This window comes from Caloenas nicobarica, chromosome 7 (assembly GCF_036013445.1).
Source record: "Caloenas nicobarica isolate bCalNic1 chromosome 7, bCalNic1.hap1, whole genome shotgun sequence".
NCBI lineage: Eukaryota > Metazoa > Chordata > Aves > Columbiformes > Columbidae > Caloenas > Caloenas nicobarica.
In genome coordinates this window covers 34,975,621-35,003,424 of record NC_088251.1, presented here as the reverse complement: position 1 = coordinate 35,003,424, position 27,804 = coordinate 34,975,621, and the positions used below count along the sequence as shown (strand labels likewise).

The following is a 27,804-nucleotide window of genomic DNA, read 5'->3' as shown; positions in this document are numbered from 1 at the left end:
GTTCTGCCCACAGCTTGCTGGTTAAAAGGGACATGTAGCCCCACGCTTCATTTGGTTTTGCCTGCCCTGCAGGTAACTTTTAACATTCTCTTCAGACCAGTGTGTGAAGGATATGACGGGGTTATTCTGTTTGAAAAGACGAAAGTCATTTTATATGCTGGTTTAGCCCACAATCTATCCTTCCCTAAAGTACAAGTGAAGTTTGATAAGCCAACCCTTGCTTTAAAAAATTTGCTCAAAGGCCCTCATGGGTGGAATAATAAAGCGGGGCGGGGGGGGGTCATGTATCTTCTACTCAAATATGAAGCGAAAAGTTAGTAGAAGAAAAATCACTTTCAAATTATGAGTTTGTGGTAAAAGTGCGTGCTAGCTTTAATTGCAATCATAGATAAAAATAATGCACAGTAACAGCCTGCTGAGAATGGTTTCACTGAGAAACTATGGGCTGCCCTACCTTCAGCCTACGGGAAAAACCGAATGAAAGATCAAACAGCAAAAAAATAAACTCCTAAAGGCTGACTAGACAATTATTTAGTAAAACAGAAACAGCACACACACACACGTGCACACGCTGTCTACCTTATTCTGTACGAATACAGGCAGCTGGTCTAGTTTTGAGCTTTGCTGCCTCTCATTTCCAGCACCCATTTGTTGGCCTATTTGTTTGTGGTTAGAATCTTCTGCAGACAATTCTGCAAGCTAGAGATTTTTACCACGTTTTAAGATGTACACTCTTGCTTGCGCATTGTTTCCCCTCACACTCTCCCAGTTAACGTCATTTTTTTCCCCTGTCATTTTCTGGAATAATCCAGTTCTTTGGCTATTCTCCTTCAATGCCCTCTACATTGCTGGAAACGTCTTCCCATGAACTCGACAGTGGTAAGACTGCTGTTGCATGTGGCGGCCCATCACCTTATTACTTCACTTTCCCCATATTCCCCAGCATCTCTGACCATATCTCTTAATATTTGGTTGGACAATGTCCTCAGCCTACATTTTATCTAAAATGGGTCCTGGTTCATAATCCTTCTATGGACACCAGAAATACAAAGACAATTCTGGGTCAGAAATGCAGCCTGGTCTTCCATAAAGAGTAAATAGGTGGCTAAATTAGAACAAAGCAAAGGTAACAGGTTGTGTAAGACAAGGAACATTGCCAAACCAGCAGGTCCTTAATAAGAATCAGGTCAGCTTTAAAAGAGAAGTCAGCATCCCAAGGTATCTCCTCCCACCACAAGCAAGAAAGTTTACTGCTTTCTTGCTCTTGATTTTGGCACTTCAGTTGCTTGAGTGTTTTTACTCAAGACGCTCATGTGGAAACACTTTCACAACTATTTATTTTGGCCAGAGTTTTAATGTGTATCGTATCTTAGTGAGACACAAGGAAACAGAATTCTAAGGACTCTGAAAAAATATGTAGCCAAGCTAGTCCATTTATTGAGCCTCTATCAACTAGGTTTTGATTAACAGGAAAAAACACTGAGAAACATACAAAATAAATATGGAAAATAACAAAGTTCCCTTCGTACGGATAAAATTTTCTGGGGACAAAGGTTAGAAGAGAGAAAATATATTCTAGTTGGAAGAACATGCCTCAGGTTTCTTAGAAAAATTTTCCTAGAGAAACAGATTCTCTTGAAACAATTTTCATACAGCACTACATTTAGAAACTGAACCATATGCCAAAGGAAAAAAATGTAAGGGAGAAAAGGTTTATATTTACATACAGGACAAATGATAATAAGCGTTAGCTGGACATTCACTTCACTTTACATTTAAACTTTATACCATTAGTGTGGGTGAGATACTGAACTGGAGAGCTTTGAGTTTTTCACAAAGTTACACTAGTGCAGGCTCTGGGGTGAACTGCCAAACTGCGGGCATCTTAGTTCTATCAATCGTTACAGAAGCTGTCTGACAGCACTGGTTTTGACAGATATCATTTTAATACTGTACATTTCCTTCAAGGGAAGTATTTTATATGAACGGACATAGCTTTGCTCTTAGCCTCTCCATTCGTGTTGGAAGAAGGCCCACCATCTCCTTACTGAGTTCTAGTTCAGTTTCAACAGCACGGACAGCATCTGGGTACTTCTCACAATAGTCTACCAGAAATGTGTAATATTCCAATGATGTCTGCATGTTTTCCAGTTGTTTTTTGCTATCCGAAGTAATAAGCTTACCATATAGTCGTGCAATATGAAATTTAGCCACCATTGCAGGCCGAAGAACATCTTCCTCGAGCACTTCAGGAAACACCTTATCTGGGTTCCTCAAAGAATCTAAGAAGAGTTCATAATATTTGATTGCTAACTGAGCCAGAGAATTAATTTTTTTGATTGTGTGGGAGTCTAGCTCCTCTAGCCTGTTACCAATAGCTACCTTTAAATCCATCATCTCATAATAGGTGTCAGCTAGCTCAAACTGAAGCTGCCTACTGATCAACAGATAGTACTGTGGATTCAAGTCTGCATATATAGGCTCCAGCATGTCTATTCTACGCTTGTGCATTTTGCAACGTCTCTCGTAGTCTTCTTCAAAGAAAGCAAGTACCTTAAACAAAGCACTGTGATCCTGAACAATTTCAATATGGTCAGTAACGTAACCATCAACCTGAAAGAACTCTTTCGCTTCCTGAACATAGTTCTGGCCAACTAGGAAGATTTCTCTGGCTTCTTGAAAATCTAAAGGATATACACTGCTCACTTTCTCTTCCATGGCTAAGACAGAGTCACATATATCAGTCGTCCCAAAAAGAACAGCTTTTTTCCTGCCCTTCTCTTTTTCATCCTCTTCTTTTTTCCTTTGAGCTTTAAGTTCCAATTGCCTGTCTGGATCCAGCTCTCCTATGTTATCCTGAAATGACAAAGCATACTAATTAAAAATGCACGTGGCTTACATGAGTGACTTACACTGAATCATTTTATTTATGAGTTACCTTTGAAATACAAACTAGTTAGCAACGAGACAGAAGACACATTGCCATATTAGACCTTATATTCACAAACAAGTCATGTAAACTACAGTCTCAGTTCTGTAAAAAGTAAGACTAAGATAATTTAGTCTCTCTACCCTGTGTGACAATATAGCCAAAAAAATAAATGTAAAGCCTAAAGGCTCTGCTTCTGCAAAGCATTTCAGCAAATGAGTTTTAAACCTTTAAATGAATAATTAAATGAATGAAATGATCGCTTGAATGAATCAAAGGCTTGAATGAATGAGAACACCAGCACACAAAACTGAGGCATATTAAAATGTTATTACTAGCAGTTAAACAGGGAGTAATCTGCCAAATCAAGCCACAAGAAAATGACACGCAAAGGAGGGAAATTTGTGAAGTTGCCGCACAAGCAGTGCGCTGATCACACTACAGAGCTGATCTCCTATCTGTGCCGATTTCCAAGGGCTGCACTGAAGTCAAAGCACGCTACAAAATACCTGCTACATTGCAAGCACTTATTGTATTATTCATTGGGCAGTTGTTTACCATTTGCTACCAACTATGACTTGATTATGGTGCAAACATCAAAATATACTTTGTTTTTAAAAAATGACAGCTATAGAACAGGTCTTCTGTTACCTCAAGTAACTTCCGAGCACTTTGCAGGAGATTCAGGCAATACTTAATCCAGCATCTTGCAATTTCAGCTTTTCTCTGTCGAAGGTCCTGTTGGTCCTGTTCCGTTTCATCTGTTGAACGGACATAAGCACACAAAAACCATAAGAGAACTCAAGCATTCAAGCAAGAACCTCAAATGTTACATGCAAAGAGAATTCATTACTTGTATTTAATTTTTCATTGTTTTTATGTAGAAATATGTTCTCCATGTTAGTTTATATAATAATTCTGTAAACTGTCATTCTGGTAGAAAAACATATAGATTAATAGGGATTCACCATGCATGAATTCTTCCAAAAAAATAGATCATAATGTATGTTTAAGAAGACCTTTGATCTTGAAGGCATTTTACTGGAAAAGATTCTCATGTCTCTTTGTAACAAGAGAAAGAAATCAGAACAATTTGTTTTCTGTGATTCAGCTGGGTCCTGGTTTTGTTAAAAACATGACCAGTTCTCTATTAGTGAATTTTCCTTTCAGCTAAGTTCTTCTAAGTAACTGCACTTTTCTGAATTTGGCTGCATGTTTTTCAGACACTGTTTGCTCCGGAGCTGGTAAGGGTAGCAATGGTATGCAGAAGAGGCCCAGGTTTAGACTTAATGCTATGGCAGCCAAGGTTAATGATAAATTTTACACCTTCCATAAGTGAGAGGGGCGTATTTGCAAGGAGGGGTGGACAGAACAGGTGACTAAAATTGACCAACTAAGTATTCTATCCCATACACGTCATACACCCTATAAAAGTGGGAGATCACGAGGGTCTCACTCTCTTCGACCATGGCCGGAATCTGAAGAGGACCCTGCCTGTCGTTCCTGTGATCCTAGGCCTGGTTCCAGCTCCAGTTTATTGAAGAGTCCAGGCCAGGACTTCTGGGTGCCTGCTCTGTAGCTGCGCTACCCCAGGAAATACAAGATGGGTTTTGTTTATTTTGTATTATTTTTCCCTATTTATTAGTAGCATTAGTAAAGCATTTTTATTTTTTTCCAGCCTACAAGTCTCTCTCCCTTTTCCTCCTATTACCTTTCCTGGTGGGGAGGGTGCGGGGTTAACAGAGAGCATCTGCCACGGTTTATTGTCACCCTGCAGTAAACAGTGACAAGCTGCCTGTTCAGTAGTTGTTGCTAAGGATGATTAGGGCATTTGTAGTGCAATGGGCCCCTGACTTGCTACCAAAAAAGGGAAGAAAAGTAGGGGAAACTGCCTTTGGTTAATCTACCTGCTATGAAAATAAGATTCATTAGCTCTACAACTTCTGTATTTTTTCCCTACAGTCTCCTCACTGTTACAGGAAGGGAAAACAGGATAAATGTTTACTCCACTGAAACAAACACAAATATCACTACTCCGAATTGGTGTAGGAAGAAGTCAAGATAGAAGAAGTTAGTTGACTTGGCCAAAAATCACAAAAGAAATCTATAAAGTACAATTAAAAATAGGACTCTTATCTGCCACGTCCAATCTTACACCTGAATTTGCAACCATAACACACCTACCAAAAACATAACGTCATTTTTTGGCTTAAGTATTGTATTAATGAACTCTGACAACTGTGCGGTCAGGTAGCTATGAAAGCCCACCAACACTGATTCAGACCTACTGAATATTTCATAATATGCTGGTTTTAAATGGCCTAACAGATTTGCATAGACTCTTGACAGCCCTGTTTCTCTGAAAGTCAAAAGCTTTAGGACATCATCCTCAAAGTACTTAGATAGTAAGAAAGGCAACTGCGTAGAGTTCTTTATTTTTTGAGCTAAGTAAAATATAAAAGCAGTTAAATTAATGTACTGTCACTGAACTTCAATTAAATAAAACTCAGTTGTGTCTATTCAGGTTATACTTTAACCTGAAATAACATCATCAATGGATTAAAGAGTCTGAGTTCTAAACATCTCAAACCATTAAAAGGTAACCAATATATTCACTGTTCAAAGTCAGAGTTATGAACTCCCACAGGGGCTACCCTGAGTACTTGCTCCCCCTCGACAAGTTAAAGCCCTATTAATTTAAAGCTTTCGGTTGCCCAAGACACAGAATGTAAAAGGCTGTGCTGTATATAAGCAAAGACTAAGCCTAAACCAGAGGATTTATTTTGAGTACTGACACGTATCACGTAACCACAGGCCCTTAAAATTGTGGTCAGTTCTCTAAAAGTTTCTTTTATTGATCTTCACTCTGAACAGCAAAGTTGTTCCTTTGCATCAATACCCAAAACGACAAGGGGAGACACAACTCCAAAAATAGCCATTAATGAGGCTGCAGCATCCAGCAACAAAAGGCAATAGAAGTACCTTCTGGATTTGGGGATTTTAAGACCTGCGGTTTCCATCCCTCTTTTAAAACTATTCCCAGGAAGCATCTGGTTTGGTTCACTGAATCATTGCCCTCTGATCACTGAGGAGCAAAAGTAAGCTGCATTTTAAGCACACATACAAGAACAAACGAGTGAGCAGAGACATTGCCACTATTGAAATGGATATTGTTTTAAATTTCACTTTTATTCTGGTATGCTTTCTGAAACACCAGCAACAAGCACTTGAGTTTTTCTCACAGGGTTTACTCATAGCCAGTCCTAAACTACAGTACCAGCCCTTCAGAAAGGTTCCACTTCATTATTAATTAAAAACATTTTAGAAAATTGATACTGGGATAAGTTTTGTACATATTGCTACACTTCACCTTTAACATTATGTACCAATGATGCTTAATTCAATAACTTTTACATGAACTTACTGTCTTCAGCAGATGGTGCCTGTTCAGCTTGGCTAAAGATGACACTGGCCGCTGCTAAACAGTGTCGGGACTCCATAAAGCATTGCTGAAACAGAAACAGCAGCCTTTAGCACTGGCATGAGCAGCCCAAGCGCTGCTCTCAGCTTGGCTGAACCCCTCGCCTCAGAGCATCGGCATACACGAACACAAGGGAAATGACAGAACTAAGAGGCTCTGCAGCATATTCCTCTGGACGCTGGAAGAAAAGATACTATTTTTCTACATCTACTACTGAATACTGCATTTTCTAACCAGCCATTTTCTCTCTAGCACAGCTACAACAGCAAGCCTTGCTTTTAATATTAGATACATACATTGTGAACATTTTCACAGTTCTGATCTGTGCTGCTATCGCTTCCTTGCGGTAAAGGAAGTGATGTCTTGTGGTAAAGATTGTGTCACGGGGTGTTAGCTAGAATGAGCTGGACATGCAAGTCGACATTATGTCAAGTTTAGATTCCTTTACTCATATTTGGCAATGCATTGTTTAATGATTAGTGCTGACAATGCATCAAAAAGACATGGAAATTACAAGTTACTACTGAAAGTAACACTAACTGGCTTAGGTATGGCAGAAGTCTTCTAAGCATCAGAAAAAAGCATGTGAATAGTCTGGAATATAGAAATTCCTAAATAAAACCGAAGCATTTCAACACAGATGTGTGGAATCAAACAGCTACCATCTTACATATTCGCTTTAATGTCCACATGGACTCAAACAAGTCTTAAGTATGTGCTAAGGTACAAAATTTATAGGAAACATACAATGTGCAGTATCAGATGCTTTGGGTTTTAAACTCTTGATTGTAAGAGAACAATATAGCTGTAAGAAACAATTAAAAATTAAGTGATTACAACCTTCAAGTTTTACTTACAGGTATCACATCACGTAACTGCTGATACTTCATAAACTACAGAGCTTTTATGTCTACACCCCTGCCCATTTTTCCCATTGCCATCACAACACACAGGAAAGCCACTATGTCCTCTTCAGGAAAAACTAACAGCTTCATGTCAGAAGACAACTTGTGGTTATATAGGACCACATTTTTAGTTCGACATGGAGCCCTGTCTCAAACAGCTGTTGTTTAAACAATTGTCTTACTTGACAGCTACATTTCTGATATAATTACAGCAGGAAAACATGAGGTGTGTTACCTTAGAGAGATAGTACTGTGACAGAGTAGCAGCGTTGAGTGCCCATTCCACTGGGTAGTAGCCACAATACTCAAGTTGTCTTTTAAGAGTAGTATGGCAATACTGAGCAGCCTTCTCAATCATCTCCAGGTGTTGGTAGACTTGTGCCAGGTAATACAGAGTATGTGTATAGGCTTTTTCAAATCTGGAAAATACAACAGCCTCTTTAGACTTCTTTTTTTCCCGCACTAAATAAACCCTCATACATGCAGAAAAGTAATAATAATCTAGGTATGCTGCTACACTCTCACCTTTTGGATCTTTCTTGGTCTGTGAGTTTTTCTTCTTCTGCCATGAAATGTTCGCTGGGATCCAGGGGAGGATTTCCATCCTGCAAGAGTACATGATATATTCAGTAAACTACATTTCTCTTACTTTGTAACATAATGCTCCCTCTTCTGGCTGCAGATGAACTATTTTTTCAATCCCAAATTGAACACAACTTTACATAATGCATCTACACCTATCTCAATGTCACATCCGTGGAGCAATTCCACAAAACTCAGGAGACTTAAAGGAAGAAAGCCACAATTCCACACAGAATTACAAGGTTCTCAGCTTGTAGAAGACTTCTGCTTACATACTTCAAAGTAATGCATGCCGTGTGCACCAGAAATACTCAACCTGGATTCTACAGGACTACAACTAGGTGTCTTTATTTTGTACAATAACATGATGGTTTTTAAAAGCATCCATTGAATACTAAGCATGCCTTCAAGTGTGAAACATTCATTTGCCCAGCTGCACTAATCAAAAGCAAGAAAACATCCTGCAGGAAGTACTGCAAAGAACAGTCTGTGCAGAGAGTGCTCAGCAGACCTGCTGTAAAGTCTTAACACGGTGAACTGTGACTCCCTTTATTCACAAGCTGCTAAGACTATTTCTTCAAATACATGAATAAGACAACAGGCAATGTCTTTGGAGGTTGAAGCAGCATGACCTACATGCAAGTTATTAATGATGTGAACTATTTCACTAAGAAGTGCTTTTTTTTTTTTTAAATATGAGTTCTGTCAGAATCCTTATACAGACAACTATATACCTTTCAGCATTGCCCTGTTCAACCTTGCCTTAAATCAACTGTGAATCAAGTTAGAGTCAGCATAACTGGCAAGCCCAACAGCTTAACATTGCCTATGTTAAAGTTTTATTAGTCTGTGCTTATCTAATTTCCTTTGTAACTGTGAATAACTTCAGATGCCAATTCCAAAACACTTCACATGAAGGTGGCTTTTTTCCATTACACAGTGCATCTGGAAGGATGTTCAACAAGCAACACAGCCCAGTTTAGTATGCAACTTTCTTAGCACTTTCCTAACCCCATTTATTTCTTAGCCCAAGAGAAAGTAAGGCAACAAATAAAAGGCAGTCCAGAGAAATACTTTTCGTAAGATAATGTGGACTCAGGCAGCAACAGAAGCAAGGGTAAAGAATGCATTCACTTTAAAGGGAAGTAAACATACTCTTATATTTGTACTTCTAATTAAAAAATTCTCACAGGATTTGTTTGTTTGCTTTTAAGGGAAATATTTTATTCATCTTCAGAGATGAACAAATGAGTCTAAAGCAGATCGTGACAAATATATAAAAGTGACTTTAACCTACTAGAGAGGTGTAGATTCTTTTTATGATCTTTTAATCTTTAGGGTTTTCTGTTTGTACCTCGTTCATTTTTAAGATGTGAATTTATTACCCTCCATCTTGTTTTCTTTAGATACAAAGCCTTCCAACCTTACAAAGGCTCCCAGACCTTCTAACAAGATTTGCAGTACATTCTGGCAAGACTAGAGCTATTCCTGCAAAGAAAAGAGTTTAAATGACACGGTAAGCAAGACCCTTGTCTCCTTCCTGTATCTACAGATATACGCTCTGATGTCAAGCCTTATGCCTTTAATTATTCTTAGGAAGAGCTTTGCTACTGTCCTGTTCCAAGCAGACTTCATTAGCCCAAGTTCCTGCTAGACCCAGTTAGAAAAGAACTAAATCTACCAGTTCAGGAAAATGCCTCAATCTTCAAGAGTTTATCAAAGATTCCCAGACAGGCAGGTTTTTTTATAGCCTAAAAATGGGTAATTGTTAAGAAAAGTATATTCACATTTTTATAATTTGTGAACAATGAATATTGACACGGTTGTACAAATCCTAAAGATCAAACACCACTGCAAGGAACTCAAGTCCTCTTTGTAACCCATAAAGCAGCAAGACAAGCTCCTTCATCCCTGTGGTATTTTTTTTTTTAATTCTTTGCATATTAGGTCAAATACAGTTCAGTCTTTTCAGAGAAACATGACACAAATCCAATAAAGTTATCACAAAAACAGTCTTTTCTGCAGTTCCTTTAAGGATAGCTACTTTTGACTATATAATGCCTTGAAATGTAAGTGGCAAATAAAAATGTTGGGGGAAAAAAATTGTGACAGGTGATCTGATGTGGGCTTATTGACAGTCACGTATATATACCCTCACCGGGCAGTGAAGCCCAGGAGGAATATTCACTAGCCGTTACCCAGCAACACATGCAGATAACTAACAAAAATTAACTGCTTCAGAAAAGTCCACAGTAAAAATGTGAAGCATTAAGCAGCATTGTTTAACCCCCTGAAACATATATGGTAGCGCTGCTTCAATTTCATAATCACTAGAGCAAGTGCCAGAATCTTTTAGAGGTGAGGTAGAAGCCAACGATATCATGCCTGGCTGGGTATAAGTATCTAAGCTGAACATTGGAAATTAACTAGAGAGAGAGTCTGTAGAGAGATATAGTACCTCTAGTGAGACCAACCAATCCAGAGGGCAGAAAACAAGCAGACAAGCTTTTCAGCAGAAGTTTTGGGTTTTTTTTTTCTGGATCCATTACCTCTCCTATCATTGTAGACCAGCACAGTTACAAAGGTGGCAATACAGTAGTAACCAACACATAAAGATTAACCCATTCTAAAATTTCCACGAGAATAATCTATGCTATAAGCCAAGTTCACGTAAAACCTGAACCACAATGTGATTAAACTGTTCTGTCCAACCTTTACAGCTGTCCTGAAACACAGATGCTGCTCCTTTAAGGCCACAAATGTTTTTAGCTCACTTGAGAACTGTCCCCGAGGCAAGTCAGTGGACAAACAGCTTTGCAAAGAGCTTAAAAATAGCACAAGGGGGTCTTTGTTGATACATAGCAGAATCCAGACGCAAAAAGTTGTTTAATATGCATGAGAGGTTTAGCTGTTTATAAGATTGTCCTCTTGGATATGGAACTAAACCACTTGCCTCTATGAAATATTGTGCACGGTCAGAGCAAACCATACAAATGGTACAGTTTTGTTTGCTTTTCCCACTGAAAGCAATGGATTGACATTTTACAGCCTTTCCAATATAAGATTAAGAATAGTCTTAATTAAAAGCCAAATTCTAGCTGGCTTCAACTTTGGATTATCAACTCAAAGAGCTTTCAAAAAGGGCCAGTATTTTAGAGCAAAATTACCTGAATAAGTCTGTTTTGAAACTAAAAAGCGATCCTCTAGTTTGCCTCTTTTGCTAACAGCACAAATTGTTATCACTTTTCAAAAGTATTGTAGCAGCCAGTATAAAGTGCAGAAACTCAAGTTCCATTGTATGTTTTTTCAAAGATTACTAAAAACATAAGTGGCACGCCAAAGCAAGACCTGCCGCAATATTAGTGAACACAGTACCTCTTTCATGTATTGATTATACAAGGCTTCTGCAGATTCCAAGTAAGTTTGCGCAGTTTTAATTTCATCCCTTTCAGACCACAGGATACCTAGATTGTTCTAAAGGTAAAAGGAAAAAAATTAGTTATTTTCCCATTTTGTTCCATTTACATTACACATTTTCTCCAAACAATTTATCAGTCTTCATCTTTGTATATACAATGTTCTAATACAATGGATTTCAAAATGCAAAAACTGTGCCCACCTGCTCTTTTGTGAGTTGCTCAAAACGGAAGGTTCTCACACAGCGGCAAATACATACAAAAGTCACCGAACAAACTGCAATTTTCTGTGTTTACTCTGCTAAATTAGGACTGGTGTGTTCAAATAATGAGCTTTTTCCCCACAATATGTTCTGTGTCTGATTCATGCAGCTTTCATATAATATAAAATATCATCAAAAGAGCCAAGGAATTAGAAATTTTTCATCATGACTGTAGAAAAATTTAACAGGAAAGAGATACTCTAGGAAGGAATGTTTGTATATTTTCAATAATGGAAAGAGATTAAAAGAACTGTTAAGATACAAAAGCTACAGATTAGTGCCTTCAAATTTAAATTACAGCAGTGTACATAGTAACATTACTGTATCTGTGAACCCATCTTTTACAAAAAGTACCTCTGATTTTATTAATAAGATGAAGGCGTTAGTAAAAATCTATGTCCGATGTACTAATTGAATTCCTTGGCAGTGTTACAAAATCCAACAGGGCCATGAAAAAAGCCTTCAAAATAGTTAAAATGTGTAGTTGTGTGTCAGTCCTGTATCCTGTTCAAATCCATTTATTTTTATCATTTTTACAAGAAAGTACCACATAGCATGACATTTATGAACAGAAAAACTTTGCCCATGGCCAAGCAGTGGAACGGAACAAATTTAATTAGACAGAAACTCTGATACACGTCCTTATGCAGAAGCTCAGAAATGAGAAGCAGGGCTACAGAAACAGGAAAAATAGATGCTCCTTCTTTCAAAACAGAAGTCAGCGCCGTGACAACATACTCTATACCTCCTAGAACATAGAAAAGTACTGCCACCATTGATGATTACTGCTTTTAGATCAGAAATGTTTATTTAATTAAATACTTGAGTCTTTTACAGCCCTGGGGACGGAAAGCTGAGGGCAGGTTCATTGACCATCCCTGCTCTCAGCTGCACGCCTGCTGACAGTGCCAGGCAGCAGCGTGCCCGTTTATTGTCGGACCGCAGCACTTCACAGGCATAACACAGAAACTTTATCCTGTGGTTTCCTAATGGCCCCAAACCAGGAAGATCCACGCAAACATTTGTCCAGTAGAGAGAAGTACTGCTTTCCAACACACCGGTTCAAAAGCACGGTGAAATCCCTGTCCCTCGGCCACGAAAGCGGCAGCTCCCCAGGAACATACACTGGGAAGATGTTACGTTGTCATCACCGGCTGCTCAAGCAACCTCTACTGTAATGAGTAATAGATTTGTCATGGTGTACCCAAAGCATCACACTGAAGGACAAGCAGATATAACCTCATGAATTCCAGACATCTGTTTAACTAGCGCCTTTCCACATAAACACACAATTCCTTGACAGTTTTGCAATGTTTGACAAGAAGTACTACTGAGCCTTTTCTAATTAGAGCAGCCATTTTTGACAGAGACATCTAAGTAACTGCACTATTTAAAGTCTAGAGATAGAAATCTAACCATACAACAGCTGCCACGATGGAGAGGCTGAGCAAAGGCGCTTTTGTGAATCTTCACAGGATAAGAACTAGTTTTGTTAACAGTATTACTTTCTTCAGAATAAAGAGGTGAATATTATCACTTTTTGGCCCTGCAAAACTGTGTTTACTCTTCTGGAATAAAACATAATAGATTAAGAAATAACAGGCAAGGCTGAAAAGCAAGCAAGTACGTGACAGCTTTTAAGAACAATTTACCTTTTCAGGATACTGCAATAAACAAAAGCATCTCCCAACTTTGACAACAAGTGACAGTTAAGGAGTCACAAATAAGCTCTGGACATAGTGAGGTCTAGATTGGATATTAGGAAAAAATTCTTCCCGGAAAGGGTTGTCAGGGATTGGAACAGGCTGCCCAGGGCAGTGGTGGAGTCACCATCCCTGGAGGGGTTTAAAAGGCATTTGGTTCTTAGGGACATGGTTTAGTGCCAGAGTTAGGTTATGGTTGGATTCGATGATCTTGAGGGTCTCTATCAAATGAAGCGATTCTATGATTCTATGTTGACTGTCAAACCTACAGATCAAGAACATCTGTTCTTGCCAGCACTGTTAAGCCCTCAGCTTGAATAGGTCGTCTACTGCTTTATTCTTGCTCAGTTCTTACAAGTTCAGTCGCAGTCTATCCTGAAGATCGCACCGCTTTGCCGACACCCAGTTTCTACTCCGAGCGCACACTCTGGATGCTCCGCACGCCCAGAGGCACCAGCAGCAAGCTCGGAAGACAGCCCTCACCTGGGAATTACTGCTTTGAGCATGGAACAAACTCCAGGGCAGCTGGCCTTTATTATTATTAAACAAACCACACGCACCAGGGGATCGAAGTGTCACGAATCTCCCTTATTTTCAGCCCACCGCAGACGCCCCATGGACACAGCCCGGCCCACGGACACCGCCCCCGCTCCGCCCGCCGCCGGGTCAGCCCGCACCACCCGCCGCGGACACCCCCTTCGGCCCCGGCGCACCTGGGCCTGTATGTAGAGGGAGACGCAGTCCGGGGAGAGGCGGTGCGGCTCCAGGAGCTGCGTGCAGCGCTGCAGGTGCTCCTCGCCGGCCGACAGCTCCTCGGTGTCGGTGTGGTTGACGCCCAGCTCGTACTCCAGCACGGCCCGCCGCACGGCCAGCAGCCGCGCCTCGCCGCCCTCCTCGGCGGCGCTCAGCAGCTGCTTCACCTCCTGCAGCAGCGCCCGGGCGCTGTACTTGGAGCGGTAGGGCTCGGTCTCCGGGTCCTTGCGCGACTCCACGGCCGAGAGCGTGCGGGCGGTGCGGAACTTGTCCCGCACCGCGGCCCACCCGCCGCCCGCCGCTGCCGCCGCCATCTTGCCTCCGCCGCGCGTCACGCGCCCCGCCGCGCCGCCAGCCAATCAGCGCCGCGCGGCGAGGGCGGCCCCGCCCCTTCCTCCCGCCCCGCCGTCATGGCGACCGCAGCGTCGCGCCCTTCCCCGCGCTCCCCCTCTCCTCCCTCTTCAAATTCTTGATGTTTTTTTCCCCCAGAACCTCTGGGACGGGGTTGAGGCAAACGGTACCGAGAGTTGAGAATCAGCAGATGGCGAGAGGCAGGCAGGAGCACCCCCACAGCCACCCTGGGCCCGTGGGACACTATTGAGGACGGTGTGAGGGGCTCAAGCTCCAATTTTTCTGAAAAAAGCATTTTTTTAATGCAAGGGCTGCTGAGCAGGCAAGGTGCAGTAACCACCTGTCTTCAGATGAGTTGTTTCTTCACAGCACTGAGTTTCCAGCGCAACACTCGCCCCCCCAGACACGATTGGCAGCAGGTGGTTTGCTGGGCAAAATGGAAAATCTTCCAAAAACCTGCATCATTTCAGCAAATGGTTTTTTGCCATCCTCAAAGACAGGCTGCTTTATCAAGGAATAAAGACAGAGGGAAGCATCCAACAGGCTTTTACTTTTTGATAAAAATCAGCTCAGTCCTGCATCTGTTACCAGAGGTTAATCAAGTGACTTGTTAAAATCACGTCCCCGGTTTCCGTTCTTAAACCAGTTGTTCCTCTTGAATCCGCCGTCACTTTGCCTCCCATTTCCGAACCTGGAGAACCCTCGTCCGGCCTCTTGGGGTGACTCTTCCAGCTCAGGCAATTCCTCTGCCACCGACAGCTGCCAGCGCCTGGTGTCCTTCCACTGTTCCTGAAGAAAAAGACCCATGTGAAGAGACTGTACACACCTGCAGGTGTGTTCAAGGTTCCCCGTATCATTAAAAGAAACACCGAATGCAAAGGCATCGCCAGACAAACCCCACCCGTGCAGAAACAGGTGAGCAGATCCCCCTTGGGAGACAACTCGTGGTCCTGCGACAAAGGATAAATGATCACAAAGGGACAAGAGGGAGTGAAGCCAGCAGAAAGCTGGTTAACCCTCAAATACACCAGAGACATCAAAACCCAGAGTAGCAAAATATTTTGTTTAAAAAAATCAGGTAAGATAATGAGAACTGAAATGAGAAAGAGGCATGACAGGGTATTTCTAACAAATGTGCTGTGCTCTTTCTAATGACTGTTGTCTATGCAACATCCTTGTTAAAACACAAACCTTATCCTCCCAAACCACCCTTTAGTCAATCCTATACATGGCACCTGCCAAATTTAAGATCAGCAGGTTCCAAAGACAATTCTGGCTACAAAAACATACCTGTATGTTACTCAGTTCATCAACAGGGATATCAAAGCACACCCCCTATAACAAAAAGAAAAAAAAAAAAAAAAAAAAGAGGCATTTGCTTTCCAAAGGTATATCCAAGAACAGAGACACACAACTGCAGTCAGGCAGCACCTGAAACCGCCCATCCATGCTAAGCAGGGAAACCAGAAATAGCAGAAAGCGTGGTCTTTTTGGGGAAGGCTTTTATAAGCTGAAGAAAAAAAAATGGTTAAAACTCGACAACTCAAAACAAAATGCAGATTCAAATGCTCTGTGCTGACAGCAGCATTGCCTGCAACCAGCCTGCCCGTTTAAAAGTAAGACAGGTGCCATCTGGCACCATAAGCTCTCTGAGAACGCACTTGCGCAGGAGACAAGTGTCAGACCCAGCAGGAGCCAGGCTGACAGTCAGTCAAATACCGTACCGGCCAGGTCAGGCTGTCAGTCACTGCCCCACTCCACAGCTGTCTTTTCAGTGCAGTGGTATATAGTGTTCACACGAGTTTAGAATGAAAAAACAGAGGTCACAACAACTGCTCCCATATATACATATCTCTGATGCCTTTTTTTTTTTTTCCTTTTAGGAGAGAATTCCTGCATTATAATTTAGGAGCAATGTGTCCATTCCAGTAAGTGTCTCTTAAATACTCAACTCACTTCAATCTTTTTTTTTTTTTTAATAGTGTATACTTAAACAGCCATTTCAGGGGGCCTTGTGATAGGCTACCATTCTCTGAGAAATGAGATTGAGCAGGAATAGTGAGGTGTCAACATTTCTATACTGGTACTTCACAACTCCTACCTCAATCACTGCAAAAACTGGCCACATATATATATATGTACACACACACTCCCTCTCCTCCCCCAAGGCTGGGCCATCTTACCATCTTCCCCTTGAGGAAACGCATTGCAGATATTTTGCCATCTACTTCCTCACCAAGCTGATCTTTTAGTCCTCGCCAGGCATAGCTCATGCTACGCATTTCTATTGAGCACTTTAACACCATGGTCACAAAACCCTTCAGGAAACAGAGATAGAAAAATGTTTACAAGATTAAACCTGGTTGCACAGCCTGTCACTCACTAACTAATGAACCATGCAATAACCTGTAACGTAGTATTTAATCCTAAGAAACCAGCTTTCCAAAAGCGAAGCAACTAAAAGCCTCCTAAGAAGCTGAAGGCACTCATCTAACCTTGGACTATCCCATGATATAAAGGCCAATAGCATTTCTCTATTTTAGCCAGAAGCAGAGAAAAATGTATCCAGTACATAAAGTTAGCACTGGACAAGGGGTAAAAAACCCCACCCAAACTGATACAAAAAGCACAATCCAGTCAGGTGCTCTTTCCAAAATCAGGTTACCACGTAAGGAACTGGGCCAAATCCTCCCTGAATGCATCAGAAAAAGGAAGGGCTTTACTTTTCTTCTACCAAAATCTCTTTAAAATCAGGTAATCACATGATAGACTTACTTGACATATGCAGAAATGCAATATGTTTCCTGGGAAAGGAAAACTACAATAGCACAAACCAACCTATCAGCTTGTAAAATCTATTAGTTAAACTCTCTTAGAGCATCAAAGTCTTCTGTCGCTTAGATCTCTGGAGATCTCTTAACTCTCGTTACAAGAAAATTTACAAACTTATTTTATGTTTTTTGGTTTCCTGCAGAGTGCCAGTAAGAGCTGATTTCAGTTAAGGAACAAGCATCAAACCAGAAGCTGGAGATAACAGCTACTCAGAAACCCTACAGAAAGAGCCTGAGAAGATGCCACACATGGACTGGACTCAAGCAATTCATCATCCATCCTTGTTAACACAGGTATAATGTTATTTACCGCAGTTGAGTTGAGTAAGGAGCGCTGCTGTATGTAAGATGCCCCAGAAATATGGGCCAGAGCTGCAGCCAGGGCAGCAACCGCCCCTTTTTCGTCTATAAGCTCTTGAGCGGATTTTCTGAAGTAGTCTACTGCAGAAGGAGGAATGGCCTCCAACAACCTACAACAAAAGTTTAAGAGATCAGCAAAGGCCAGTGTGAACATGTCTATGTTGAAGACATCAGATTTCAGACAGTTTTCAAGGTTAACAAATTATCTCTAAAAGCCTTGGCTGTAACGCTCACGCTTCACTACCACTCCTTTAATGCAATACTTGCAGGATGCTGAATAACTACCTTCTCTGTTGATTAAGCCAAGCCTCTTGAAAGATGTGTTCAAAATGGGGGATGTTCATGTGGCATGTTTGATAGCACTGGTAAATACAACAAGGGAAGGTTCTAAAATATCAGCCGTACCCAAGAATCCAGAAGAAACTGTTGCCAGTGCCACCATGCTGCTGCTGGGCTGGGGCAAGGCACTTCTTGCTCTCAGTGAAAGCTGATTAAATTGATTATTTCTGGGAAGGGCAGTGAGAACAAGCTGGGAAACTGAGGACAGCTACTTTGATGCTATTTTGGGTACCCCACCATTTTTCAGTACGTGTTAAACCCAACACCATGCCCATGATCTCCTTTACACTGGTCAAATCCTCGCTAATAATTTCTGTCAACGCAATTTCCACCAATCAGGCAGCAAATATAAACAAAGCTGCATAGAATAAAAAACATAACCCTCGAGAACAATACAAAGAAATGCAGGATGGGGTTACCACACCCTCAACTACTGCAGAGTAACTCATTATACTAAGTATTGCTGTTTACACATTGCTACTGTATCTTCTGAGCAGACAAAAATGTTTCCCTGCGTGACAGTAATTCCCTGTTATGCTATTGATTTCTGATGATATAAACAAAGGTTGGTTTTTTTGCAAGAGCTTTGAGAACATTATATTCTATGAAAAGGTCTGTGTTCAAGCACATAGAAGTTTATCGGTATCATCTTATGAAAACTAGTTAGTGTCTACAAGCAAAGTGAGCTTTTAGGACATAAGCAAAGACATGCGCACAGACAGGTCTGATCCCCTAAAGCTTCACATCAACACCGTTGTTGTTGGTAAGAACTCTAGACATCTTTTAAGAATGGGCAAATAAACTTACTTTTTGGCATCGTTACTTGAAGCTTTAATTACATCTGTAGCAGAAGGAACACCTACACGCTTAAACGTAATCCCCTGAAATCAAGAAAACGAATTACAGTTAAAGGTAGTTTCAGCACTCTACAACTCAACCTACCTCAGTCACATTACTGAGACCCTCAGTCGCTTCTGTTTGAATATTAACAGCCTTTACTTAAGTTACCCCTGAACCAAGAATAAAGCTTTTTCTTTAATTTCCCGCCTTTGTCAACGTGGAGCTATCTTATACCAATTAACATGCAGATGGTCTCCTTCATGCATTCCTGTCACTGCCTGCCTGCTGACATCAACAGAGTACTGCCAACATGGGGAAACTCATGAGACATTAGAACAGGTTTATACAACATCATTTACGAACAGTTACCCAATATCAACATTTTAGGCCTATTGGACCACGGGACATGAGCCCCATACTGGATCCATGCAGCCACAAGCAGCCCACGGTTACAAAGTGCCAGAGTCCTTTAGGAGCCAAACAATTCCATTATGCAGAGATCTGAGGTAGTACTCACCGCTTTGTGCTCAACCTGCTTCAGAAGATCTTCTTCTCTTCTCTGAAATAAACAAATGCAGACCCCGGTCCGGCCGGCTCGACCCGTTCGCCCAGAACGATGGATGTAGGAATCGACATCCTTTGGAAATTCAGATTAACATGAGAAAACCTTATGCCATTTAAACCGTTGAAAGACAGAGAAAATGCAAGCTAAATTCTAATTCAGAAGCCTAGGAAGTGATACATTATGTTTCTATACCCAAACGTAACTACACACAAACCACTCAGGTTTGTGTACGCAACCCTACCCAAGATGTGTTAACATAGATTTTTTCAAAAATAAAAAGCTCCACTGTAGTTACAAAAGAAGAAAAAGGCAGCAGAAGTATTTTAGGATTGTTATGAAACTCAACCTAACAACGTTCAGAAGGGATTCAGAAATCCTGAAATCATGTCAAAACCTATCTTAGAACTTTCCAGAGTAACCGAAACCCATCACTTTTACTTTAATCAAAGCTAAAAACTTAACTAGGAAATTCTAGGCCTGCATTTACAAAAAAATCCACTGGTGAATCAGAATACTACTTCTGGTGAAACAAAGGAATAATCCACTGTTCTGTCACCAAAAAAAAAAAAAAATATTTTTTTTTTTTTAGAAAAATCACAATTTCAGTTTCTCTTAATGACTTACTTTTGGTGGTGAACACTGTATAACAAGGTCAACCTCAGGAATATCCAAACCACGGGCAGCTACGTTTGTTGCAATGAGAACTTCAAACACACCAGTTCTAAAGCCTTTTAATGTTACTTCTCTCTGTTTCTGTGGAATGTCACCATGCAAGGACTGGGCATCCTGTCAGTGAAACAAACCATGAACATGTCATTGAACAGGGCAGTCTGGGCTGCAGTACCTGGACATTTAATTACAAAACTCAATACATTGTGCAGAGCAACAGAAAATAATTACACAGCCAATACCAAAGGAATACATAGAATCCTACTTTGTGGTTTGATCTTTTTCTGGGACAATACTACTTCTAAGCAGTAGTTTTACCATAACGTTATTACTTGTAGCATACCAACAGCAGACTGTACAATTTCAGTCTGCCATGCCAACAAGGGCCCACTTCAGCTTTCACTTCCATTGGAACAAATGGGAACAACTTTATTTAAGCAGTATTGTCAAGAGCGAGCAGGAGACTGTGCTCCCTTCCCTGGGATGCCATCCCAAAACCCACGGAAGCTCAAGTGAGGTTTTCAGGGCATTCCCAAACTCTCCAGGTGATCTGAACAACCTCCACTTTTAATGGGACAAGACAGACCAAGTGTATGACAAGAAAGAGGAGAGTCACAAGCTCACAATTCAAATGAGTAACATGGAAACAGACAAAAATTGCTGCTCCAAGATTTTAATGTGGATAGTATAAGATATTTATCAAATACTGGGCAAACCACGTATACCTATTACTGCTCTTTCACTATAAACTGCTATTTAATATCAAACAGGATTTTCTCTGAAAAAAATCCAGCACCTTTCCCCACTCTCAAAAAAGGGTGCTAATTCAAGCAAGCATAGAAAACCTGCTCAATAGACCACGTGAGGCCTATTAAATGACTTTCCAAGTACAACAGCACATTCCATTCTACCATATTAGTTGGATTTTCCTGAATACTGACTTTTGAAAGAATAAACACCGTTAAGGGAATCCAAAGAGCACACTAACATGAGAAGGAATATATGCACTATAACAGCTCCTGTTAATTACCATTATTACTATCTCCTGTTTATTCAGCATAAGCTGGATATTTTCCATTAATCTGGTCCTACATGACTTTAAAGCCAAAGGAATAAATTCATAATCACAGCCAAGAAGGTATTTTCATTGCAAAGCTCTATGTTTATAAACAGCTTTCATAAGTCTTAAAACCACCCACAGAAACAATTTCATCCACACGGTTGAAACCTCGTATTTATTTCAGGGCATTCAACCCCCAAATATCCATAAGTGCGGCTCTCCGCTCAGGCCCCAGTACCTGTTTGAGTGAGGCATTCATAGCGAGTTCATTTGCTTCCTTTTTGGTCTCGCAAAAGACAATGGTCCGGCCACGGCTGCCGCTGTAGACTTGAATGATATCCCCGAGAACTCCTGCTCTCTGAGATGAGCGACACTGTATAGCCAAGTGCTGTTTGGGAAAGAAATACAGTAACCATCTATGTTAAATCTAAGCCATGCACAGGACAGACATAATTAATGTAGAATGATTTTTTTTTTTTAAGCTTGCAAACTATATGAAAGCTTTGCTTAAAAAATCTGTGTGTCTACCACGTGCAAAGTCATTCCACACCCCCCGGTTGTAAAGTCAACGCAGAACCCATCTCATCCAGGCCACAGGCTCTCGGGACCTGCACTGCTCTGTAGCAGAATCACTCACTTCCACAGTCGTGGCAGTCCTTTGCGTCTTCTTTCCAATCAGGTCAATCTGTTCGTATTCATCTTTCATGTATTTTTTTGCCACATCATATACCCATCGTGGGCAAGTTGCAGAAAACAGCAGCGTCTGGGGGTTGTTCTCAGAACCTGGAAGGAAAGGCCACTGATTTCAGTCATCACAACAGATTCTGAAACTTGAGAACTGACAAAAAAGCAACAGAGTTACTCTCAAATTGAGAGGTTTTTATGTGCGGTAAGTCAGCAACAAGAAGAAAACTTAGGAGCAATGAAAACATTTTTAATACCCTTTAGACACTGAAGGCAAAATTACAGTAATTTTGGATGTACCGAATTGAAACCCTCATCCTGCCTGAGAAGAAATGCAAGACACATTTCTAGGTCATCTGCTAAAAAATGGTTTGGACTGTGCCTGAAGTCCTCCCACAGTAACAGTCAAGTAAAAATGACAGTGGCTGCACTGTAGAGTGGTCAAACCCGAGACCCATGAAGCTCACGGATCTCTCCAATGGCAGTAAAGTGGAGTTAAAGCTGTGAAGAAACTGCCAGCAACCAGCTTTTTGTGGCTTCCAGAGCCAGAAGTGATAACCTTGCTTTCAGAAATCTTTGATATTTCTGCTTCTGGTAATTCATCAAATCACTTTCAAAACTTTTGGCGTTAGTATAACGTTGCAAGGAATTTCATACTATTAACCTCCTCCTTCTCCATTCCTGCTACCTGGTGGCTTTGCTGAATGCCCGCTGTATCAGAAAAGCACAAATGTTCCCTAGTTGTCAACTCCGTGCGATGACAAGTGTACTGACAATGCCTTAACCCTGATCCTATGCTCAGTTACCTCTCGCAGGATGAAGAGCACTAGGGCTTATGGAGTGGGGTTTGTTGGGTTTTTTTGCCTTCTTCCTCCTGCTCCCCTCCTTCCAGAGATGCCATTCCAGCCCTTCAGCCATCTGTCATCTCGTTTTGAACCTTTTCCAATTCCACCTTACCCTTTTCTCTGAGGTCCGATACCAGCCTCGCACAAAGGATTGAAGCTGGGGGTGCACCCGCGGTTCTCATATTAGTAGAACTGTGTTTTCTGCATTGTCCCCTATTCCTTTCTTGATGTCAGAATTTACCTTTTTTATAAGCAAATCCTAAGATTTCTTCCACTTGTTCAGCAAAGCCCATGTCTAACATGTGATCGACTTCATCCAAAACAACATGCTTCACGCTGGAAAGTTCCAGCTTGCTATTCTGAATGTGGTCTTTGATGCGCCCAGGAGTTCCCACTAGAATATCAATGCCACTTTTAAGGAGATCAACTGGAAGACAAAAAAAACAAGGACAGTGTCAGAACTCCAAGAGACAACAAGGTAAAAAAGCACCAGTAACCAGCAACACTTCTAATTTTAGAGCAAACTACTGCCCTTCACTTTAATCTCTGAATAAAGCACTACATCTAGCCCGAGTAACAAACAAGTAAGTTTAATGATGGTCCGAAAGTTGCTCTGTCAGGAATAACAGCTAAACCACAAGCAAAGTTACAGTAAAATACACCTATTTACAGGAAACTATGAGAAACTGAAAGGACTAGTCACTTTACAGACCTACAACTATTCTTTTAAGTAAACATTTATTGGAACTAAAATAATTCAACCCAGGCTGTATGCTTCCTTGCTACGTCAGGGTTCCTGACCAAACTGAAACAAGCCACTTGTATTCAAGGGATGCATTTAGAGAAAGTAAACTCCAATCCAAGAGTAATTCCTTAGCGTTTACTTACGCTGTTCTTTATACGGAGTTCCTCCATAAAAACAAGCCACGGACAGTTTCCTGGTGAGATGCTTGAAGTCTTTGGCTACCTGTGTGGCCAGTTCCCTGGTTGGAACAAGAACCAGCACCTGGAGGGAGTGAAGAGAGATAAAAACGCAGCTGTGCTTAGGAGAGAGTGCTAAGAGAAAAGTGTTTCCTTCTCATCAAACAGCCAGCAAGGGGAAACAAAGCAAAGAATTAAAAGATAACCAAGATATAGAACAGCAACATTTTTTCCTTAAGTAAATGCCAAATAAAATAGACACTTCAGTAACATTACCAAGGACAACGAAGGTCCAGTTAAACATTAGAGGGACAGGAACAGTCATTAAACAATCTGGAGTGGTAAGATCTTAAAAGATACATTGCATGATGCATTCTAGCCATGCACTCCTCCACCTACCTGCCCTCCTCCACTATCTATCCTCCCCCCTCCATTTTATTTTAAGAATGAAACGATAAAACAAAGAGCTGAATTCTTCTCTAGAAATCTTCCAGACAATCACATTTTACAACTTACATCGCCTTTAAAGTTAATAAAATAGAAGGATGAAGCAGGCAACAAATCTGCAGACTACAACGTAATGATAAATACATACACTGCATTTGCGTGGGAATAGAATATCTTTGATATTTCTACTTCCAGTAATTCATCAAATCACTTTCAAAACTTTTGGCGTTAGTATAACATTGCAAGGAATTTCACACTATTAACCTGGGAACAGGATATCTGATCAACAGGTTACTAAGAACACCAACACGGGAGAAAGAAGTTCCCAAAAAGTCCCCAAAGCGATTACAAAATCACTTTTGAAAACTGCCCTATTCCAAGGTTTTGGTGTTAACCCTCAAGTAGTAACTTACTTTTGGTGAACGGCCTCTTCTCCCATCTTGCGAGACACTTTGAAGTTTTTCAATCAGCGGAAGAGCGAAAGAAAAGGTTTTCCCAGTTCCTGTTCGAGCTTGAGCAATTACATCTTTGCCATCATATATGGGCTGAAAAGTCTTCACTTGCACAGGGAACAGGTATTTTACACCTCGAGCTGTAAAATAATCCAAAGAGGTTTCATTAAAAGGTGCTGATTCTCCTGCAAGCTGAACAATTACAAGCCCTCATGTATAACTAACCCACATATTTTTACAGGCATCAGGTCAAATCCTGTACACAACAGGAGATGCAACTTAGAAAAACAAATATCTCTGGTTTTACTCCCACTTTAGATTGAGAGGTGTTTCCCCCAAAACAAACAGCTCAGTATCCACAATGAAATTTAGCCTTCCTTGTGACATTTGGCATGAGACAACGGGAGACAAAGAAAAAAGCAAATAAAAAAAAACCCAGAAACATATGTTTTTTTCTGATATAGCCCAGGATTTTGTGGCAGCTTGGTTCTGAAGGTGGGGAGGAGGTGAGGGCATTTGTTTCAAAACATTCTAAAACCTCAGAGAGATTTTGCACAGTGGAAGTAAAACAATCCATTCAAAAGAAAACTTCCAAGCAAGGAAAATGTACAGGAACGAGGAGAATTTTGTCTGAGAAACAAAAATCTGCTCAGCTTCCCAACAGAGAGGACAAGAACTCTACAGTGATTACTTCTTCAACAAAACTACTTGAGAAGAGACATGAAAATGCCCAAAGGTATGAGAAAAATCACAGACAATCTGTTCACAGGAGCCAAATAGTCTTTGTACACAAAACACCAGTACACTTATTAAAGAAGTGATATTGTAGACAGCAGATACGGGAATGAAGATAAACAGTGAGTAGAATGATGCTGACGAGAAGAGAAACTCTGTGTCTAGAATGTACATCTAGGAATAACCACACCATGGAAGAATAAACTCGCCTTAAGGCACTTGAACTTGAACCAAACAGAAACTTTGTTCCTACTAACAACAGAAGATTCTTTGAATATACAGTGACTGCTCATGCGTGTATTCTTACCACACAATAAATACAAGAAGATTCAGGACAATTTACCATTGGCTTCTGTCTCTGCTTATATGGGTAACAGAGTGCAGTTCTGGACAAACATTTATGGAAATTTTTTTTCACCACATTAACTAACCTTTGAGAAGGTTGATGGTGTTTTGGGAGAGAGGAAAATTGGAAAAGGCGCCTTCTTTTGCTTCTTCTGTCAGCTCCTAACAGGATAAAAAACAAAACAAAACACCTTATTAGCTCTAAGAGATAAGCAAATAACATACTCTACCTAGGCACACAAGAAAAGCTGTGCATTTGCTTTACCATCATGATTTTACCAGCTACCTCCTTTCCGTTTAAAGAAAACCCTTGTGATGCAGGAACTTCACAAACAAAAGAGTAATCACAGCGTAAAGTGGGAAACCTGAATCCAGCCACCCTGTATTAGAAGACAAGACACACTGATGCAGGCTGCACCACCCAGTGTGGCAGAATTCCTGCCAGCAAATCCTACTTTTACATCAGTTTTAAGTAAAGGCTTCCTGCCAAAGGTCTTCCTGCTCTTGTTACCTGCGACAACTTGTTCAGGACCACTGGTACATCACCCCCGAATTCCGATATACTTGCAACGCCTTTTAAGACCCGTGGCAAACAAAATGGAAGAACTGCCCCGTCTGTGTGATGTCACCGCATCCTGCACGTATGCTTGGCAAATCAGGAAAGGGAAACTACTGGTTCTTAACTAGAGTCCACTGAAATCATTAGAAAACTGTTTTTCAAAGGAAAACGTATTTGGTGTCACAATTCCCTGTGTGAGGCAGGAATTTCCCTCTAAATTGCACCTACTCGGTATAGCACACAAACAGCTCCTTGACTTTGTGCACCAGGAGATACTTAAAGCTCACACTGTAACTTCTACTTCAAAGATCCAAGAGATCACATCATCACACCCATTGTACAAAACGCACTCTCTTGATTCACGTTCCCATCTTAAACACAGGAGAGAAAAGCACTGGCAGAAGGCCCGATCCAGGGGAAGGAACAGGGAGAACTCCACCGGGGGGAATGAATGAGAATAACCGTGACCCTCCCTTACAGGACACCTTGCCAAATACTTCTTCAAAGGGCCTGCCAGCAGAGAAGCGCCATCACGGCACGAAGCTGGGCACGTTTCTGGAACAACTGCCCACGCAGGAGGGAGAAACCCTCACAAAACAAGTTTATACGCGACGAGCCAGGACACAGGAGCCTCCTCCGCCGCAGGGTAAGCTGCTCCAAGCGGCCTGGCGCTCGCCACGGGGAGGGCAGCGGAACCAGGACGCGGCCAGTGCCGCGCTGCTCTGGTTCGCTCCCCCGCCCGCAGCTCGGGCAGGGACAGCACTGGCACCAGGTGCTCCCTGACGCTCAGCCCGTGCATCTGAAGGGAGCAGCAGCAGACGCTGCCCGCGTCTCCGCACAGCATGCTCGTTACCACTGAGACTTTAATTGGGCAAGACGCGGAGCGTTCCCACCTCGGCATCGCCGTCCTGCTCTGCCGGGGCCGTGACTCCGCTGCTCGCAGCGGCGGAAGGTTTCACCGCACGCTCGGCGCCGCCGCTCTGCTCCTCGGCTTGCTTTGTCTTCTTGGGCAGGGGGGGCTCAAGCTCGCCCAGCCCGCTCTCCTCAGGCTGGGCCTGCTCGCCCTCGGCCTGACCGCGCCGCTTCAGCTTCTCCCGCCGCTTCGGCTTCTTCTCCTGGCTCGCGTCCTGCCGAGAGGAGAAGCGGATGTACACGGAGCGACGCGCCGCACCACACCGGGCCGTAACGCCCGCACCCCCGTGCCCGGCCCGCACAAAATGGCCGCCCCCGCACGTGGCGCGCCGCCGCCGCCGCCGCTCCCACCTTCGCCTTCCTCCGGCGGCCGCGCCGCAGGGACTCGTCCCCGGCCGGCGCCTGCGGCTCGGCGGGGCTGGCGGCGGGGCCGGCGGCGGGCATGGCGGCGGGCGGCTCCCCGGAGAGCTGCGCGGCGGCGGCGGCGCTGCTGCTGCTGCCGCCCGTGTCCCAGCGGCGGCCCCAGACGCCGCGCCCCGCCCCGGCGCGCAGGAAGTGAGGCGCGGCGCGGAGCGCGGCCGGCGGGCGGCCCGGGCCGCGGGGCAGCGCCGCCGCCAGCAGCAGCAGCGGGCCCGGCCCCGACAGCCAGCACCGCCGCCGGCCGCTGAGCGGGGCCGCCGCCCGGGCCGCGGGGAGGCCGAGCCGCGCCGCCCGGCTCCACACGCCGCCCATGCAGCCGCTGCGCCGCCGGCCCGGCCCCGCTCCCGGCCCGCCCCTTCCGCCCCGCCGGTCCCTTCCGCCGGCGTCCCCCGGGCCCGCGAAATCCCGCTCATCTACACCGGCTGAACAGCGCTTAC

The 27,804-nt window shown here is 42.5% G+C and overlaps 2 protein-coding genes across 2 annotated transcripts; both read right to left on the bottom strand.

Annotated features, from left to right (window-relative positions):
* Positions 1-1,413: 1,413 nt before the first annotated feature.
* Positions 1,414-14,350, bottom strand: KIFBP (kinesin family binding protein). The gene is made up of 7 exons (XM_065638717.1): positions 13,993-14,350; positions 11,273-11,371; positions 7,841-7,920; positions 7,551-7,734; positions 6,354-6,438; positions 3,581-3,690; positions 1,414-2,856 (listed from the first exon to the last, which is right to left on the bottom strand). Exons 1-7 carry the CDS (start codon positions 14,344-14,346, stop codon positions 1,978-1,980), a joined length of 1,791 nt encoding a protein of 596 aa, XP_065494789.1. The 5' UTR covers positions 14,347-14,350; the 3' UTR covers positions 1,414-1,977.
* Positions 14,351-14,912: 562 nt separating this feature from the next.
* On the bottom strand, positions 14,913-27,720 carry LOC135990722 (nucleolar RNA helicase 2-like). The gene is made up of 15 exons (XM_065638715.1): positions 27,299-27,720; positions 26,929-27,162; positions 25,563-25,638; positions 24,358-24,536; positions 23,465-23,582; positions 22,818-23,003; positions 21,685-21,830; positions 21,286-21,435; positions 19,943-20,104; positions 19,271-19,390; positions 18,721-18,794; positions 17,525-17,684; positions 16,567-16,701; positions 15,674-15,718; positions 14,913-15,172 (listed from the first exon to the last, which is right to left on the bottom strand). Exons 1-15 carry the CDS (start codon positions 27,677-27,679, stop codon positions 14,978-14,980), a joined length of 2,361 nt encoding a protein of 786 aa, XP_065494787.1. The 5' UTR covers positions 27,680-27,720; the 3' UTR covers positions 14,913-14,977.
* Positions 27,721-27,804: the final 84 nt, after the last annotated feature.

Coding starts and splice junctions, on each gene's coding strand:
- KIFBP (XM_065638717.1), bottom strand. CDS start 14,346: ATGGCGGCGGCAGCGGCGGGCGGCGGGTGGGCCGCGGTGCGGGACAAG. Junction 7,921..11,272: donor ATAATCAATACATGAAAGAG/GTACTGTGTTCA, acceptor GTACTCTTGCAG/GATGGAAATCCTCCCCTGGA. Junction 7,735..7,840: donor GACCAAGAAAGATCCAAAAG/GTGAGAGTGTAG, acceptor TGTATTTTCCAG/ATTTGAAAAAGCCTATACAC.
- LOC135990722 (XM_065638715.1), bottom strand. CDS start 27,679: ATGGGCGGCGTGTGGAGCCGGGCGGCGCGGCTCGGCCTCCCCGCGGCC. Junction 20,105..21,285: donor TGAATGCCTCACTCAAACAG/GTACTGGGGCCT, acceptor TTTCACTGACAG/GATGCCCAGTCCTTGCATGG. Junction 18,795..19,270: donor AGCAGGTTGAGCACAAAGCG/GTGAGTACTACC, acceptor TCTTGATTTCAG/GGGATTACGTTTAAGCGTGT.